Here is an 18,683-nt window from a genome sequence, read left to right on the forward strand (position 1 = left end):
AAGGACATCCTGTCTGAAACATGCTCTTAAAGGGTTCAGATCTATAATACATATGGAGGGTAAAGCAAATGTGGTAAATTTAAAGAGTCAGGACGAAGGGTATCCAAGAGCTTCCCTGTACTGTTCTTGCAGCTGTCCTGTAAGTCTGCAATTATGGGGATAGAAAAGATTGTAGGGCAGGGCGCTGACATCATGCATGCAGCACCCACACTTGTGGAGATGGCACATTTCTCTGGAGTCCTGGCCCCCCCCCAACCTCGTCAGCTGGGCCCTGCAGACAGAACTGGCACAAGGCTGCCCGTGACAAGTGGCTGAGGCTCTCTAAGTTCGCCCCCACTGGGCAAGGCAGGCAGCCACCCACCTTCGAGGCTTTGCTCAGCTCCCAGAAGGCGCTCAATGTAGCTGCACAGTGGAACCCTCTAGGGAGCTGGATAAAAGCTGGCTGAGGGGCATACTCCAGGAGGCCCAGCCCAGGGGGGAAACCAGCCATTCAGTGGCCTCGGTCCCCGTACCCCCTTGTCCGGCCAGTCAAGGCCAGGGCAGCAGGGCTGTTTTCACTCTAAGCCTAACACCAGCCTCCGCAGCCTACCCAGGAAAGGGGCCCTGAAAGGGGCCACCAATGTGGTCAGGCCTCCAAAGGAGTTCAGACCATGTCACCTTAAATATGTTGCTTTGACATACTGATTATTTTGAACCAACCCTCATTTTCCTTAGTCACTTCTCCGCAGTTTACTCTCCCGACCCCCAACCCCGCTGTCCTGTCAATTCTTCACAAATTTATTGTTTTTTTATAAAAGTATAAAAGCTTTTTGTCTGGTCACTTCTTTGGATCTTCATTCTCTCGTGAAGGCGCCTCTGTACAGGTAAAAATTTAAGTAAAACCTGTATGCTTTTCTCCTGTTAATGTCAGTTTAGTTTCTAGGCCCAGCTGGAGAGCCAAAGAGGGCAGAGGAGAATTATTCCTCCCCTATACCTTCTTAGTAGTTCACCAAGTCTAAGGAGCATGGACTTGATGCCATCAACTGGGGTCTACTAGCAGACCCAGCCCCCAGGAAGGCTGCTCGCTACCACCGCTGCTTACCCACGTGTCCTGTGCTCCCACTCGGTTCTCTAGGCCACAGGGAAGACAGGCACAGACATGGCTCTGCCACCAGCAGAGAGGGACCGGAAGATGACAGAGCAGGAGAGGACCGGGTATACTGTAAGGTTTACCTGGAGGCACTGGGCAGGAAGAGATCACAGCCAAGGAAGACAGGAGGCAGCTGGGAGCTCCCTGAAATAGAGGGACAGGCACCCTCAGAACTGTCTGTCCTTCAGGGGCTTCCCAGGAGCTGTATTTGTACCACCAGGCACCCCTCCCCTGCTCCGGATCTAGGGATGGATGTGTAGCCCACTCTGGATACATGGTCACTTAGGCAGGTGACTTGACCTGAGGCACCCTTACTCCTGTGGTGCTGCCCTGAACAGAAGGTGGGAGAAAGTCTGCAGAATAGGAAGGGGGTAAGTGGGGCAGGCAGAGGCCCTGGGAGAGGGGCAGAGCCGGCCACCATGAAAGAGGAGTCTGGGCCTCACAGCAGCCTGGTCCCCAGGACCTCTGCGAGCAGAAAGCAGGACGGGAGTCATCATAAAGGAAAAGTCACGACTAAGAATCTGAAAGTGCAAGCGATAGAGCCCCCTCCCCAGCCCATTCCAGCCCCACAATCCCTGTTCCCACATGCGTGCCAGGAAGTCTGAGCCAATCAACATAGTCCCATCCCTATTGCCTCAGAGACTGGTCTACAGATGGGCACCTGACCCACATCTCAGCCAATCAATGCAGACCTTCTCCCCACACCGGCAGAGTAGGCCATCCAATTAGAGCAAAGCCCAGGACTTCGTGTTTGACACTTGGGAGAAGCAATGGGATTTGCCCAGATTAAAAAGGTCAGCGAACCCCGAACAGTATCGGTGCAAACTTCTGTTTAAACATAGAAGATGAAATACATATGTTTATATGAACTCCACTAGAATGACACAAAGAGGGCAGGAGGAGAACGGCAAAAAGTAAGAGGCTAACGAGGGTAGGCAGGTGTAAATTGGGGAGAGGAGGCGGGGTGATGGGGGCTTAGCAGAGTGAGGGGCTGAAGCACAAGGTCCCGGAGCTGCAGGGGCGGGGTGGGGGAGGTGTGGGGAGGAAGCAAGGGGAGCCCTGAAGAGGCTCCCTCCCTCCTGCACCATAGATACTTCCCCCAGGAATGTACCATCCTCTGCCTCACCCCAGGGAGGAAGATGCAGGACTTTCCTATGGAGACTTGAATGTTCAGAGATTCTGCCACTTTGAGGCCCCCGTAAAATCACCTATTGTTTCAAGTAGTCTCTGTTGGGTAAATGTCTCCTGTGAGGTCACCCCCAAGGCTCTGACCTGTGTGCAGTGTGGCTGCCCTTGGATCAGGTGACATTCCAGTCATCTGTGGCCAGGGAGGCCACAGGGCTGTGCAGCAGGACCTGGGACTTCTGCATGAGGACTGCCTTGGCCCCTGTCCTTGGGGGATGGTGAGCCTTTGCAGCCCAATCCTTCAACATCCCCAGTCTCAATGAACTCATTTGAAAGTGGTAAAAATAATACCAGCCCTGCCTACTGCCCCAAGACTGTCTGATCAAATGACAGAATGAATACAAAAGTACTTTGTGAATCATAAATGTTTTAATCTGTATAATTATAATGACAATTTCTCCTCCATATAAATATATTTCCTTTCTTTAGGAATAAATCTAATAAGAAATATATACGACCTATAAGAGAAAAAAATGACGCTCACCTGAAGGGCATAAAAGAAGACCTGAACAAGCAGGGCAACTGGCTACATTTCTGAATGAGAAGACTTGGCATTATAAAGATGTCTGTTGTCTAAAATGGATCCCCAAATCCACAAATTCAATGCCTTTCCAATGAAATTATCAACAGCATTATTTTAGTGCAATGGGAAGAGTAGATTCTAAGATTTATATGAAAGATAAAAGCCTTATGGTAAAGAAAATTTTGTAGGAAAATAAAAGGAAGGGATCCCTTCTCACCAGATATCAAAAACTGAAAAGTGCCAACTGAAAGAATGCAGTATCTACAGGAATGGACAGAGAGACATCCAGCTCATAGACAGAGCTGAGGCCAAGGCAGGCAGAGTACCAACAGCCACTTTTACATTCAGATAGTGTGTTGCTGACAGAGGCAGCAAAATAAAAAGAAAGAAAAGAAAGAGAGAAAGAGAAAAAGAAAGAAGGAAAGAAAGAAGGAAGGAAAGAAGGAAGGAAGGAAGGAAAGAAGGAGGAAAGAAGGAAAGAAAGAAAAAGCACCCAAATGTGCCACTTCCCATCTTTGTCCCATGCACCAGAAAGGATGACACCCAACCAAAGAGAGCTGGATGCCTGCACCTCAAGTCACCGCAAGGCATCACCTCTGGCTGGGAGCCCGTTCTAGATGGCAGCTGCACCCCGGGGGCAGGGACAGAAAGCCCCACACCTGGGAACCAGGGATGCGGGGAAACCCTCCTGACGCCTCCTGGGCAGATGTGGAAGAGAGCGTGCGGTGGCTTCAGAGCAGCTCCTCGCAAGTCCAGCCTCAGTTCCTGGAGCATCACGAAGTGTTCTGACAGGCTCAGGTTAGCTGTGGTCCCAGACTTGGCCTGGTGGCCTTCGAGGACACCTGCAAGGTGACCAGAGCAGAGCCGTTCCCTCACAACAGAGAAATACAATAATGGAGCATAAACTGTGGTGCAGTTGTCAATACAAATCAGTGGGGAAAAGATAGCCAACAAACGTTAGACTCCTACCTCATACTCTACACAAGCAAATTCCAGAGGGGCCAAAGTGCTGAACATTTTTAATATATTGGAAAAATATTACAAGGAAATGTGGGAGAACATTTTTCTAATTTTGGGTGGGAAATCCTTTTCTTTTTTTAAAAAATTATTTTATTTATTTATTTATTTTTGGCTGCGTTGGGTCTTCGTTGCTGCGCGCGGGCTTTCTCTAGTTGCGGCGAGTGGGGGCTACTCTTCGTTGCGGTGCGCGGGCTTCTCATTGCGGTGACTTCTCTTGTTGCGGAGCACGGGCTGTAGGCACGCGGCCTTCAGTAGTTGTGGCGTGTGGGCTCAGTAGTTATGGCGCACGGGCTTAGTTGCTCCGCGGCCTGTGGGATCCTCCAGGACTAGGGCTCGAACCCGTGTCCCCTGCATTGGCAGGCAGACTCCCAACCACTGTGCCACCAGGGAAGCTCCCAGAAATGCTTTTCTTAACAAGACACGAGCTTCAAAAAAAGAAAGCAAGACAAATTCATAAAAAAGAAATACTTCTGTGTGTTAAAAGACACCATTGATCAAGCCATATGTTTAGCAGTAGGTAATACAGCATATTCAACAAGAAAAGGATTAATAGATATTATGGATGGAATATAAAAATAGTTTATACAAATTGAAAAGTAGAAGACAATTGAATAACAAAACAGTTAAGTAATATAAACAAATCATCCTTAGAAAAAGGAATACAAATAACCATAAACATATGAAAAGGTGTCCAGCACTTTGCAATTCAAATGACGATGAGATGACAGATAAGCAAAAGTTATAAAGATTCATCATCTCAAGGACTGGCCAGCATGGTGTCAAACTCCTAATGATGCTGGAAGGATTAATTGGTGAAGCCATTTGAAGGGGCCAATGTAGTCCTGTCTGCACAATCATAAAATGTGCCCAGCATTGGACCTAGCAATTCAGCCTCTAGGAAGCATCCAGAAGAAACACATGCACGTGTTGACCCTGGTAAAAGGCCAAGATTGATAACAGGGGAAAACGGAAACTGCCCAGATGACCATCAATACGAAATTGGTTTAAAAATATTTCAGCGTATCCATTTGGAGAGGTCTCACTGGCCACTCCTTCTCCCTCCCTCGGCTGGATCCCAGCAGAGCTCATATTTCCAGATGGTAGTCAGGGAAGGCAGTGACCAAAGCCTGAGGGTGGCCTGGGCACGAATAGCAATGCCACTGGCTCAGCCACCTGCTCCCTCTCCTCTGGTTGCCAGACTCAAGGGGGCCTCTCCTCCTTAGGACATGAATTTGGAAGACCCTGTGACCCTGCCCTGGGAACTGGAAGTGGCAAAATGGCAAAGCCTGCGGTGATAAGGCGATTGGGCTGTCACTATGGTGATGGGGATGGAGGCCTTTTGCCATCAGCCCCAGTTTTCTGCATGGCAGCTCTAATGACAGGATGGTCAGCCCTGCAGAGGCTGGAGGGTGTGAGCGCAGAGGCCTGTTCCTGGTTGCCATGGCAGCGTGGGCCCTCGCAGGAGCGCAGAAAGCCCTGGCAGGAGAATTCCCCACTCCACACCTGGTCAGAGCAGGAAGTGTTGGGCCGTGACTGAGCCTCAGGGAAGCAGGTTGGGGTGTGAGAAAAGAACAGTCGCCCACAGCTTAATTACTCAAAAGCTGTCCCCCAGCCACAGGAGGAAGGAGGACCTTTTCTGCTGAGTCTGTCTAGAGAATACCACGCCATCACAGCTCAGCACAGCCCGGAGAGAAAGCTGACCAGTGCTGACCAGCTCTGGAGCCCGGCAATGGCCCTGCCTCGACCATACCTGGCCTGACAAGGCCTCAGTGGGGAAGGGTCCCGACTGGGACCCAGAAGAGAAGGCTGGCAGGCTTGCTGGAGAACAATGAAAAGGAGGAAACTCTGTGATTGAACCTCAAGCCAGAAGCCAGCCAGAAGGTGGACCATATTCTACCAGACACTCGGGCCAGCCGTGACCCTTGGTTGGGAGAAGCCTGGGGATATTTCTGCCTTGGAAGCCCGTTGGGGGACACTGAGGGGTTCCAGCTCCCCCGGGCGGGCTGCGGTACAAATGCTGGATGACAGAGCCAGGATGGAGATCGCCAAGAAGGAAAAGGTAGCTCTCTGCTGCATTCGGTTTTCTAGAAGCGCTTCTTACTCGTTCCTGTATTCAGTGGTTTGTTTAACTTGACCAAGTGTTTGTACCTCAGTATCTGATTGTATGTGCAGGTGCTTTAGGGACGACCTGCTGGGAGTGAATTATGAGGCATTGACTTTGGTAATGATTTTATTTTATTTTTATTTTTTAACATCTTTATTGGAGTATAATTGCTTTGCAATGGTGTGTTAGTTTCTGCTTTATAGCAAAGTGAATCAGTTATACATATACGTATGTCCCCATATCTCTTCCCTCTTGCATTTCCCTCCCTCCCACCCTCCCTATCCCACCCCTCTAGGTGGTCACAAAGCACCGAGCTGATCTCCCTGTGCTATGTGGCTGCTTCCCACTAGCTATCTATTTTACGTTTGGTAGTGTATATATGTCAATGCTGCTCTCTCACTTTGTCCCAGCTTACCCTTCCCCCTCCCCATACCCTCAAGTCCATTCTCTAGTAGGTCTGTGTCTTTATTCCCGTCTTGCCACTAGGTTCTTCGTGACCTTTTTTTTTTTTTCTTTAGACTCCATATATATGTGTTAGCATACTATATTTGTTTTTCTCTTTCTGGCTTACTTCACTCTGTATGACAGACTCTAGGTCCATCCACTTCACTACAAATAACTCAATTTCATTTCTTTTTATGACTGAGTAATATTCCATTGTATATATGTGCCACATCTTCTTTATCCATTCATCTGTCGATGGACACTTAGGTTGCTTCCATGTCCTGGCTATTGTAAATAGAGCTGCAATGAACATTTTGGTACATGACTCTTTTTGAATTATGGTTTTCTCAGGGTATATGCCCAGTAGTGGGATTGCTGGGTCGTATGGTAGTTCTATTTTTAGTTTTTTAAGGAACCTCCATACTGTTCTCCATAGTGGCTGTATCCATTTACATTCCCACCAACAGTGCAAGAGTGTTCCCTTTTCTCCACACCCTCTCCAGCATTTATTGTTTGTAGATTTTTTGATGATGGCCATTCTGACGGTGTGAGATGATATCTCATTGTAGTTTTGATTTGCATTTCTCTAATGATTAATGATGTTGAGCATCTTTCATGTGTTTGTTGGCAATCTGTATATCTTCTTTGGAGAAATGTCTATTTAGGTCTTCTGCCCATTTTTGGATTAGGTTGTTTGTGTTTTTGATATTGAGCTGTGTGAGCTGCTTGTAAATTTTGGAGATGAATCCTTTGTCAGTTGCTTCGTTTGCAAATATTTTCTCCCATTCTGAGGGTTGTCTTTTGGTCTTGTTTATGGTTTCCTTTGCTGTGCAAAAGCTTTTAAGTTTCATTAGGTCCTATTTGTTTATTTTTGTTTTTATTTCCATTTCTCTAGGAGGTGGGTCAAAAAGGATCTTGCTGTGATGTATGTCATAGAGTGTTCTGCCTATGTTTTCCTCTAAGACTTTGATAGTGTCTGGCCTTACATTTAGGTCTCTAATCCATGTTGAGTTTATTGTTGTGTATGGTGTTAGGAAGTGTTCTCATTTCATTCCTTTACATGTAGCTGTCCAGCTGAGGCACTGACTTTGTTGGGCAGACCAGGTCCTCTCCCTGCTGCTCCAGACTCCGGCCCTGTGACCTGGAAGTCACAGGCTGCCAGGAGGCCCGGGAGGTGACCTCTGTTGGGTAGAGGGTCTGGGGAGTTTAGAGCCCCAGCTGGGGGGCCTGGGGCCTGGGATCTTGGTGGCAGAACCAACTGCCCAGGCATGAGGCAAGACTCAACAGACACCATGAAAGGTCTCAGATGCCTGCGCTTCCCTGCAGGAATCTCTTCCTAAGAAGCCTCAGGGCCGTTGCTCCTGGTGAGGAGTGGAGAGCAGTTACTTTTTCCAAAGCAAAGAAAACTCCAGACATCCTCTGAGCCAGCCCTGTGTGCGAGCGGAGCCAGGGCTGGTGCCAGGGCAGAGGGAAGAGCCTGCCTGCTCCCCCGAGCCGGGCGGGGCGGGGGAGACAGAGGAGAGGGCCCATATCCAGTCCCCTTGGCATGGTTTCCTCCTCACGTGTCTTTTCTTCTCCTTCTTCTGTGAAATGACGAGGTCAGCATAAACACTGGGCTCGTTCTGCTCCTGGCAGAGCTAATGATGTTGGGAGAAAAACAACCAGCCTGGGTCAGGGTGCCCGCAGCTGCAGGCAGCAGGAAGCCCGCGTCTGCTGGTTCCTGGGGCGATGGCCGGAGTTTGGATGAGAAATCCTGCGCGAAGGGGCCGTGGAGGCCAGCTGGGGAGAAGGGAGGCGGGGTCTTTGGCACAAGCAGAGAGCTGGCGTGGCGACAGTGAGAGGTGGGGCCTGTGGCTCGCCGTGGGGAGCTGGTGTGGGGAGCCCACCACGTCAGACTGGGGCTGGCCCACGCCCCCTTCTCGTTTGTCCCAGGGACACAATGCTCCACGCGGTAAACCATTTCTGTTCCACACGTGCGGCGTGCTGGCCCCAGTTCAGCAGCCAGGCTGGTTCCAGATTGCTGGTGGGGGAGGGGGGGTGTTTGACTGACAGCCTTGTCAGGGCAGAGAGGAGAGGGAGGCACCGCCTCTGGCACATGCCTTAGGGGGTACCAAAACCGTCAGTCATCAAGATAAATAATATTCTAATTCAAATTCTAAAGAATCAAAATCAATGCAAAAAATTACGATGAGCAAAATGCCAAATTTCTAAAGAAAGAGGGCCTGAGTATTACTGATTTTTTGCGCTTGTCTTAGGCCTGTGCCGGTTGCCCTTAGAGTGCCAGTTAGCAAGGTGCCAGGGCCAGACAAGGGAGGCGTGGGGCTGCGATGTCCACACTCCTCCCATCTGTCCTAGCTGCCCAGAGGACCCACCTCTTGTCTGGGGGCTGGGGGAGCGGGGCGGGGGCGCTTCAGCTTGGTTTCAGGGCCATCCTAAGGATCTGAGGTTTTGCTGCCAGGCCCACCCAGGTCCAGCCCTGCATCCCCGGGAAGTGATACACCCACCCCAAGCCAGCATGTAGCCTGGAGTGGTCAGCTGGGGCTGTATCCACTGCAGGCTCCCAGGAGGAGAGCCTTCAGGTTGCTTTGGAGGGAACTGAAGTGCTGCTGGTTTTGCTCGCTCTTTTTTTTTTTTTTTTTTTTAATTAATTAATTAATTAATTTTTGGCTGTGTCGGGTCTTCGCTGCCGCGCGCAGGCTTTCTCTAGTTGCAGCGAGCCGGGGGCCACTCTTCGATGCGGTGCGCGGGCTTCTCATTGTGGTGCCTTCTCTTTGTTGCAGAGCACGGGCTCTAGGCACACGGGCTTCAGTAGTTGTGGCACATGGGCTCAGTAGTTGTGGCTCGCAGGCTCTAGAGCGCAGGCTCAGTAGTTGTGGCACACGGGCTTAGTTACTCCACAACATGTGGGATCTTCCCGGACCAGGGCTCGAACCTGTGTCCCCTGCATTGGCAGACGGGTGCTTAACCACTGCGCCACCAGGGTAGTCCTGGTTTTGCCCTTTCTGTTTCCCTGGTTCATCTTGCCTCTGTGACCTGTCGGATCACCTGTGGTCATCCCCCTATAATCTGCAAGAGTGTGTGGCCTCAGTACCGTTTTTTCAGTGGCTTCCCCGTGGGGATGGCAGTTTCTTACATGGTTTTTCTAGAGCTCCTTGGGGGAGGCCCGCTCCTACTGATGCTGCTTCCCCTCCCCTCCAGACTGTGGCTGTGGAACCCCACCACTGAGTCATTCCCTTGGCATGGAAATCTCTCTTTTTTTCCCCATAGTTTCATCATCTGTAAATGGGTTAAAAATGTCATCTTTTTCTTTAAAAAAATTTTTTTAATGAAGTATAGTTAATTTTCAATGTTTCAGGTATACAGCAAAGTGATTCAGATACATATATCTTTTTTAGATTCTTTTCCATTATCGGTTATTACAACATATGAAATATAGTTCCCTGTGCTATACAGTAGGTCCTTGTTGTTTATCTATTTTATATATAGCAGTGTGTATCTGTTAATCCCAAATTCCTAATTTATCCCTCCCTCCCTTTTCCCCTTTGGTAACCATAAGTTTGTTTTTTATGCCTGTGAGTCTATTTCTGTTTTGTAAATAAGTTCATTTGTACCATTTTTTTTTGGATTCCACATATAAGTGATATCATAAGATATTTGTTTTTCTCTGTCTGACTTACTTCACTTAGTATGATAATCTCTAGGTCCATCCATGTTGCTGCAAATGGCATTATTTCGTTCTTTTTTGTGGCTGAGTAATATTCCAGTGTATATATGTACCATGTCTTCTTTATCCGGTCATCTGTCAGTGGACATTTACGTTGCTATGGAGTTCTATCTCTTGATGGCACAACTTCTAGGAGACCTGAAATTGGGTCCTGGGCTCAGGGGTCTGCCGAGCTGTGTGCGGCAGGGGTGTGTTGGAAGGTCAGCAGGCGTCTACAGGCATTCACAGGACATAAGGCCGAGGTCCTGGCCTATTCTTCCTGGAAGTTCCTGGTCTATTCTTCCCCCTCCCTCATTTGCGCCCTTCTGCTGGTGGGCGGGAGTGATGGGGGCTCCAGAGCCCGTACAGTTTGCTTTATGTGGTGGGTTTGGGGAGCACTTTTCAGGAGGAAAGCTGGGAAGGTAACACTCCAGGTGTCTTAGTCTGCCTGGCTGCCATAACAAAATACTGTGGACTGGGTGACTTAACCAGCAGACATTGCTTCCTCACAGTTCTGGACACTGGAAGTCTGAGATCAGGGTGACATCATGGTCGGATTCTGGGGAGGGCTCCCTTCCTGGCTTGCAGACGGCTGCCTTCCTGCTGTGTCTTCACATAGTTGCCGGGGGGAGGGAGAGCATTCTGATCTCTTCCTCTTGTGGGGGCTCTACCCTCATGCCCTCATCTAACCCTAATCACTTCCCAAAGGCCCCACCTCCTGACACCATACACTGGGGGTTAGGGCTTCGACATATGAATTTGGGGGAACACAATTCAGTCTATAGCATGAGGGGTGGGGGTGAGAGCCATAGGGGGCACTGACCTCCCTCCATTCAGCCCCCCTTGGCTGCCCTGGGCACTTTGCTGCTGAAGGAGAAGGCTCAGAGATGGAGTGAGTCTGCATCACTTGGCAGGCATGCTTATCCAGGTTCCCTGGCAGGACTTGTCCCAGCGGATCTGGGGCCCCAGCAGGAGAGATGCCCCTCCCCCAAGCCCCTTGGAGACCTTGCTACTGCCAGATGCTCAGGAGGACGCAAAGCTCCAGGTGGCCCCCAAGCAGGTGTTCTGGGAAAGGGGCCTACGCAGGGAGGAGCAGATGGCCCCACTGACAGAGCGGTGATAAGACCCTGAGTGTGCGGGGAACCAGGCTCCCTGTGGCTGGTGTGGGTTCAGCAGCAGGGGCTGGGGCCGTGCCTGCCTGCCGTGGGCCCCTCTCGGCCGGGAGCCGCTGGCTCTGAGCAGTGAGAGACGTTGTCGCTGCGGTCCCGTGACGGGGCTGGGCTGGGAGGCCGTGGAGCAGAGACTGCCCCAGGAGAGCTGAGCAAGCGGCCTGCGTCCCAGGCCTCAGGGTCCAGGCGCCTCAGGAAGAGCATTGAAGTCCCCAGCATGACCGTGCTCCGGAGAGGCGTCATCGTCTGGGGCTTCTCGGGTCAGGAGCAGGCCAAGGGGACCCGGCAGTGAGACGCAGTGCAGACCCAGCCAGGCCCACGCCTGCTCCTGCAGCAGCAGGACCGGAGGGTGGGAGCGGGGGAGAGGCACAGAGTGCTCTCGGCCGCCTCCCCGATTTCTGCAGAGCTGCCCTCCAGCCACCTGAGGCAAGAGAGGTGAGAGCTGCATTCAAGGGAGGCCCTCCAGGGAAGGTTCTAGGGCCCCCACTGTGGGCTGCGCTGCAGCCTTTGGGGACAGCCCAGGCGTGTTCCCCATGTCCCCCCATCCCTGCGACAGAGGGTCAGGCCTAGCCTGGCCCGGCCCCTCCGCCTTCATCTCACTTCCCTTCTCGTGGGCGGACGCTGATCTTCAGGAGGATGCGGCTCTTCTCTCTCTTTGTGTCTCTGTCTCTCTCCTTCTCCTGTCTCTCTGTCTCAGTCTCTGCGTCTCTCTGTGTGTGTCTCTATCTCCCTATCTCTCTCTCTTTGTCTATTTCTGCCTCTTTTTCTTTCCCTCTCTTTCTGTGTCTCTCTAGGTCTGTCTCTCTGTCTCTTCATCTCTGTGTGTGTCTCTTGCTGTCACTGTGTCTCTGTGTGTGTGTCTCACGCTGTTTCTCTGTGTCTCTGTCCCTCTCTCTGCCTCGGGCTGGGTGCACATTGAGAAGAGGCCCCCTCGTCCCCCCCCAAGCCTGCTGCCTCCCACATCACCCCCTCAGGGCTGGGTCTGCCCCCTGCCCAGGTTCCTCCCAGACTGGAGTCCCCTCGGGCCCCTCCTCTGCACCCCTGCTCTGCTCAGCACAGGACTCCCTGCTGGGCCCACGCCCTCCTCTCCCAGGCCACTTCCCTCCTCAGCCTCCAGGGGCCTCCCGGGAAGCTTCTTGGCGTCCACCAAGGCCCCTGGTCGTCTGACCACCACCATCTCCTCTCTTGCGCCATGTATTCTATTCCTTTATTTCTGAATGAGCAGCCGTTTCCTGGTGACCAGTTTGTGTACAGGCCATCGAGCTGTTTAGAGAAGCCAGCTTTATGGGACTAAGTTCCAGCAAGTACATGTGCCTGATGAGGGTCCATTTCTGTTTGTTTACTTCTGCTCCAAGGAATCCCTCACTGCAGCCACTCACGTTTCAGATACGGCTGTGGTGCCAGCTCCTGCCTCCCCTTTCTCAGTGAAGCCAGTTGTCAAGTTTCATAAAAAGCACCATGGGGGTTTTGACTTGGGGAGAGATGAACCTTCCACCCCAGAATATGGACCACTTCCCCCTGATTCAGATGGTCTTTTGTTTGTCTTTTTTGCTTTTCGGACAGCTGTTCACATTTTCTCCCTTTGGGTCTTGGGCTCTCCTCTCCACGAGACTTGAGCTCCTGGCCCAGACCTCTCCCTGACCCCTGAGAAAGCCAGTCTGGCTCACCCTCCTCCGGCCATTGACACCAGAAGGTCCCGTCCTGAGGGCTGAGGCGGGCCAGGGTGCTTGGGCTCTGAGCCTCCCGCAGGCTCCCCTATCATGTGAAGAGCAGGTGCGAGGATGGGAAGGGAACGGTGATCAAGAGCAGGGCAGCTCCCGGACGCCGAGCTGGGTGCCGGGGGTCCCACCAGCTGCTGGAACCAGCGGGAATTGCCAGGTGCTGACAGCCCAGCCATGTGCTAGACCGAAGGGAGGTGATTGGGAGGGGCACTGGGGGAGCGGGGCTGCAGAGGCCACGAAGGCCAGAGTGTGTACCCAGAACAAGAGCGGTCCTGTGGGGTAAGGGGGACAAAGGGCCAGGTGTGCGGGCAGACCATGCCAGAGAACCCACCCTTCCGGGTGGGCGGCCGGCTCCCCCTGGGCCCTGATGCCTCAGGACCCCCTGCAGTCATCCTGCCCTGTTCTTGATCACCGCCCCCTTCCCATCCCCGCACTTGATCTTCACATGTCTCGCTCAATCCATATCTGCTCTGCCCCCCTCGGCTGCCCCCCACCAGGCCGCACCTGCCCAGCTGGCGGCAGTGGGCAGGTCTTCCAAGTCTCCCCCCCTGGTGCTGGACCCAAGCAGGAGTCTCACCGAGGGAAGAGCCCCAGTGATGGGCCCTTGCTCCCAAGTCCCCGCCTGCCAGGTCTGCCCGCTGCTCAACCACTGGCTGTTCTCGGCGATGGTTCTCGGAGGCTGTCCTGCCCCTGATTTCACAGAGGAGGGCTCTGCAGGCAGAGAAGCCCCGTGAGTTGCTGAAGTCACACAGGGTGAGTGATGGAGACTTGGGTTCAGTGAGAGCATTTGTTCTTAGGCAGTGGCTTCGTGAGCCCAGAGGTGGCCCCTGGAGAGGGCAGAGCCTGCATGGGCTCTGGAGCCAGCTCCCTCGAGGCCTGCTGAGAGCTGGGCAGCTCTGGGCCTCACCTGCCTGGTCTGCAAAATGGGGCAATAGCAGCGTGTGCCACCTAGGCTGGGTGTGGAGACTTCTGTGAGGTGTGGCTGGAGGTCGATCAGATGGGGACGTGGGGACCAGGAACTTCTGAGAGGCCCCAGGGCTCTGGCCACCGCTGCTTACCGTTCCGGGGTTGACACTGCCTACACTGTCTCCTTTGCTCCCGCCCCTCCAAGGCGTCCTAGCATAGTGTGCTTCGGGAAGCACATTCAGGACCACGGCCTTATGTCCTGTGAATGCCTGTAGACGCCTGCTGACCTTCCAACACACCCCTGCCACACACAGCTCGGCAGACCCCTGAGCGCTGGGCAGGCCCCTGGGTGTTGAGTGGTGAGCCAGCTCGGCACGGGCTGTGGTCCTCCACGCTGGGCACCCTGGGCTTGCCCATCCGTCGGGGGCCCACTGTGCTGGCCACCCTGCCCAGGCAGGAGACCTGTTTGATCTCGGAGAGACGGCAGTGAGCGTTGGCTTGAAGCGAGATCTAGTTCCCTGCCCAGGAATTGAACCTGGGCAGCCTGGATCAAAACCAGGAATCCTAGCTGCTAGACCACCAGGGGCTAGAGGCTAGAAACAAAATTCCCCTGGTCCTTGCCCCCAGTGAAAAATGCATTTCTCAAGGAGGCAAAAACTGTAAAAACAGGTACAAGTTGACTATTAGAGACACAGTACAACAAGTGGGAGAGCACACAGAGAAACCGTTTGTTTAGTTAAGACAGAAGTAAGGCAGAGATGCACACCCGGAGAGCAAGGGTGTGGGCGTCCTCCCTAATGAGGAGGAGAGCGGTAAAGAAGCGGTTAAAGCATTCATATACGGCAGTTCTGGGTCTTTGTTTACCTTTGGCCAATTATCTGGTTTCTTTTTCTGCACCTGACCTGCCCTAGGACCTCCCCAACATGCGTGCGCAATTTTCTTTCATGATGGATTCCAGCCCAGAGGCCTATGGGGGCCTTGGCATCACATATTATGGGGTAGCGCCCCCTCCTTTTTGACCCCCAAGGAGACTTTCTGCGCATGTGTAGTGTCTTCCTTGCCCCAAGGATGGGAAATATGTGACCTCTTGATCTTTTCCTCAAACAGGGTTTAGCCCCTCTCTGTTCCTGCCATGACTGTTATCTTAAAGTGTCTTCGGGAGGCAAAGCCTGGCTATTTACCTTGTTTCTGTTGTTATTTCTATTTTGAAGTGCAAACAGGAGGCTGGTTGTAAATGTCCGGGCTGAAGCCCATCTTTTTCTCACCCCAAGCAATGTAAACAAGAGGCCAGTTGTAAATGCCTGGTCTGGAGCCCATCTATCTTGTCCCTCACAGGGCATCAGCAACAGACCTGGGTGGAGTACTTCAGGCCTGTAAGGACCCAGCAGATCCATCCTTTGCCCCCAGGGGAGGTGAGCGGCAGGAGGAGATAAAGACCCTCCCTCGTTAGCACTCCCCAGAGAGAGCAGAACTGGTCTGGGCACCCAGATGGGAAGGAGGCCAGCTCCACCTCCAAGGACTGCCCTCTGCTCCCAGCCTGTGCCTGGCTGGGCTGCAGGCTCAACCCCGCTCTTCCCCTTTCCAGCAGGGTGGCCTTCGGCGACGTTGAAATCCCTCCAGACCTCAGTTTCCCCTCCTGTACAGCGCCCCGCTGGGCTGCTGTGTGGGTGTGAGCCCCTGAGTGTGCGCCTCTCGCAGGCATGATTAGGACGGGGCCCTTATGCTAGGTAACCGAGCGCCGACCTTTCCAGAACAACACTTCCACCGTGAGTAGAAGCGCAGAGAAGTCCCACAAGTAGACAGATGGGAGGAGGAACGCGATGCGCCCCCTTCCAGAAGATACAGAGTCCTCGCCCTGCGTCCTCCGTCCCTCCGATCTCTGCTTCCGTCATTGTCATTGCATCTTCTTCTCTGACCTTCCTGCCTCCCCCTTCCCTCTTCTAAGGATGCTTATGATGTCATTGGGTCCACGGGATAATCCCGGACCATCTCCCTGTCTCAGAGTTCTTAACAGCTGCCACGTCCCTTTTGCCATGTAAGGCCATGTTTCACAGACTCCAAGGACTAGGAATTCTTGGGGACGGTGGCTTTGCCTCCCTGGCCACCCTCCTCCCACCTCAGTGACGGGCACAGCCCTGCCTGCCTGCCTCACCCTTTGGCTCACTGGCTTTGAGGACTTTTTCTTTTCAGCTGTAGATATCCGCCCCCCAACACCCGCCCAACCACACACATGCTTTTAATCAAATTCTGACACTTTTAGGACTCCCCTGGCGGCCCAGTGGTTAAGACTCCGTGCTTCCACTGCGGCGGGCACGGATTAGATCCCTGGTCGGGGAACTAAGATCCTGCATGCCGTGGGGCACAGCCAAAAAAAAAATTCTGACACTTTTAATCAAAATCTTATAAAACAAACCACACAGAGCTATTCCCCCTCCTGGGCAGCCCTAAGGAGGGCAAAAGAGGAGGCTGCCCAAGCCCAGACCCGTGCAAGGTCACAGCCTGCGTTTTCCCTACGTTCAGGAATTGGTACCAGACTCCTGCGTGGCCCAGTGGAGGGCAGGAGAGGCCAGGCTAGGGGAGGGGCTGAGGGCCCATAAACAGCAGAAGGAAGGGACTGAGAACCAGGGCAGGTGGCTCCTGGGCATCTTAGGGAGTTTGGGATGAGGTGCACGGCACGCCCTTCCTTTTCAATCCGTTCCAGGTGGGTCGGCCAGGAAGGCCAGCGAGAAGGGATGCTGCACAGGGGCCTGAGGGGGAAGCCAGCCCAGATGGGATGTGCCCATGAGGGTTTCGAGGCAGGAGGAACACTCAGGACGGGACACGTTGGGTCACGAGGCCCTGCAGCACAGGAGAAAACCACTTTCCTAGGGGAGGGGCAAGGACTTGACGCTTCTGGTCCGTGAGGATGAAGGGACAGCACCGCCAGGAACAGCCAGGAGTCCCCCGCCTTTCCCCTTGTCCACAGCCAAGTGCTCTGCTTGTGTCTGATGGGTGACCCTCAAGGTGTCAGCCTTCCCTCCAATGCAGGCACATACCCCCGCACATCACCGTCCAGGGGAAACGCAGCATTTTCTAGTAGGCACGTTACAGAAGTAAAAAGAAATAGATTAATTTTCATGATGCTTTATGTAACCCACTATAAACAGAATATTATTGGGACTTCCCTGGCGGTCCAGTGGTTAGGACTCTGTACTTCCACTGCTGAGGGCCCAGGTTCCATCCCTGGTTGGGGAACTAAGATCCTGCAAGCTGCGCAGCGCGGCCGGAAAAAAAAAAATTATCATTGAAATGTGTAATCTACATAAAAACTGTTAATGAAATATTTCACATGCTATGGTTCATATTGCTTTCCAAAGCCATGTGTATTTTCCACGTACAGCATCTCCCAATGTGGACTTGCCACATTTCAGGTGCCCAAGAGCCACATGTAGCCAGTGGCTACCACCCTCGATAGCACAGGTCACAGCCACTCTGACAGGTGGTCACCCAGGGAATCGTCAGGAATCTCTGGCCATAAGCAACGCAAACTCAATGGAACCAGAGGAAGCAAAGAGGGGCTGGACTGGCCTGATGGGCCAAGCTCCATGTGCTGAGATGAGGGCAGCTTTGGGGAGCAGGATCTGAGACTCAAAGGCGGCCAGGGTCCCTCTGTCCACCTCTATCTGGGGCTGGCGTCACTCTCCCCACCTGACGATGGGGACCTGGTCATAGGAGCTCCAGGCTCACAGCCTTACAGCCTTATAACCAGAGAGAAAGCAGAGCTCTTCCCTGTGAGTTCCTGCTAGACACGATTCCCAGGAAGGTCTCCTCGGGGCTCTGTTGGGACCACGAACCCACTGGAGATCCACAGGGTGGGCGCAATCTGACCGGCCCAGCCTGAGGCGCTGGCTGCCCGAGACACTAGAATCAGCAGCCTTTAGGAGTCAGAGGGCTGGTGTAGGGACACAGGACAAGGGCCCTGTTCTGGGCACACCCGGCCTGACCCCCATCCATGCCTGTCCTAACAGCAGCGTGGCCCCCACACAGCCCAGCTCCACTCACCAAGACACTCACAGGCCTGCGCTCGGCTCTGTCTTGCAGAGCCCATCCTTGCCGTGTGCCCCTTGGCCAGCTGGCCCCAGCAGCCCTTCTGCCCTCCCATCCTCACCCCCACGCCTGGCTCCGCTGACCGTCCCACTCCAGGTCCTCGCCTTGCAAGCCCACTTTTCCCACTGCTTCCAGAGTGAGCCATCTAAGCGCAATTCCAGGCGTGCCTTCCCTGCACAGAACCTCCCATGGCCTCAGCACAGAGCCAGACCCTGACCGTCAGAGGGCAGCCCAGATTATAGCCTCAAGGCCTGAAATCTGCTGCCACACTCCAGCCACCCCAGACCCAGTGCCCTTCACTGTACCCAGTCGAGCTCCTTGGCCTTGGCTGTTGTTCTCTGCCTGCCTGGCTACTGGCACAAGGAGCATGGGTGAGCAGGTCACAATTATAGCTTTAAATTTAGTGGGACTCTTCTTGTACCTCTACTGGAAGCAGCCCTCCTCTGAGAACCAGGACCTCTAGGCCCACAGAACCTAAGGTTGTGGGTACAGAAAGAACAAATTCCCCAAATGGGTCAGGAGGAGCAATGAAGAGCCTTTGGTTCCCAGACCCGTGTATTTTACCTTCTAAGGACACAGCATCACCCAGTGGCCATTAAAGAGGACATTGCACCCTGGAGGACACCCGCCCCTTCTATAGGGGAGCATCTTCAAGCTGACAGCTCAGTTGTACCTTCAGGAGGCTGTTTGACC

The 18,683-nt window shown here is 53.1% G+C and overlaps 1 protein-coding gene across 2 annotated transcripts in view; it reads left to right on the forward strand.

The window, feature by feature from the left end:
- GCK (glucokinase) overlaps nucleotides 1-18,683 on the forward strand; it is a 55,762-nt gene that overhangs the window by 2,430 nt on the left and 34,649 nt on the right. The window contains exon 2 of one of the 2 annotated variants that reach the window (XM_082472575.1): nucleotides 2,744-5,916. In XM_082472575.1, coding sequence (XP_082328701.1) covers nucleotides 5,872-5,916 — 45 coding nt within the window. In that variant the 5' untranslated portion in view covers nucleotides 2,744-5,871. Of the gene's footprint in view, nucleotides 1-1,560; nucleotides 5,917-18,683 lie in introns of those variants that run through there. The other variant, XM_082472576.1, reaches the window with a different exon arrangement.

This window comes from Balaenoptera physalus (genome assembly GCF_965194825.1).
Source record: "Balaenoptera physalus genome assembly, chromosome: 8".
In the NCBI taxonomy this organism is placed as follows: Eukaryota; Metazoa; Chordata; class Mammalia; order Artiodactyla; family Balaenopteridae; genus Balaenoptera; species Balaenoptera physalus.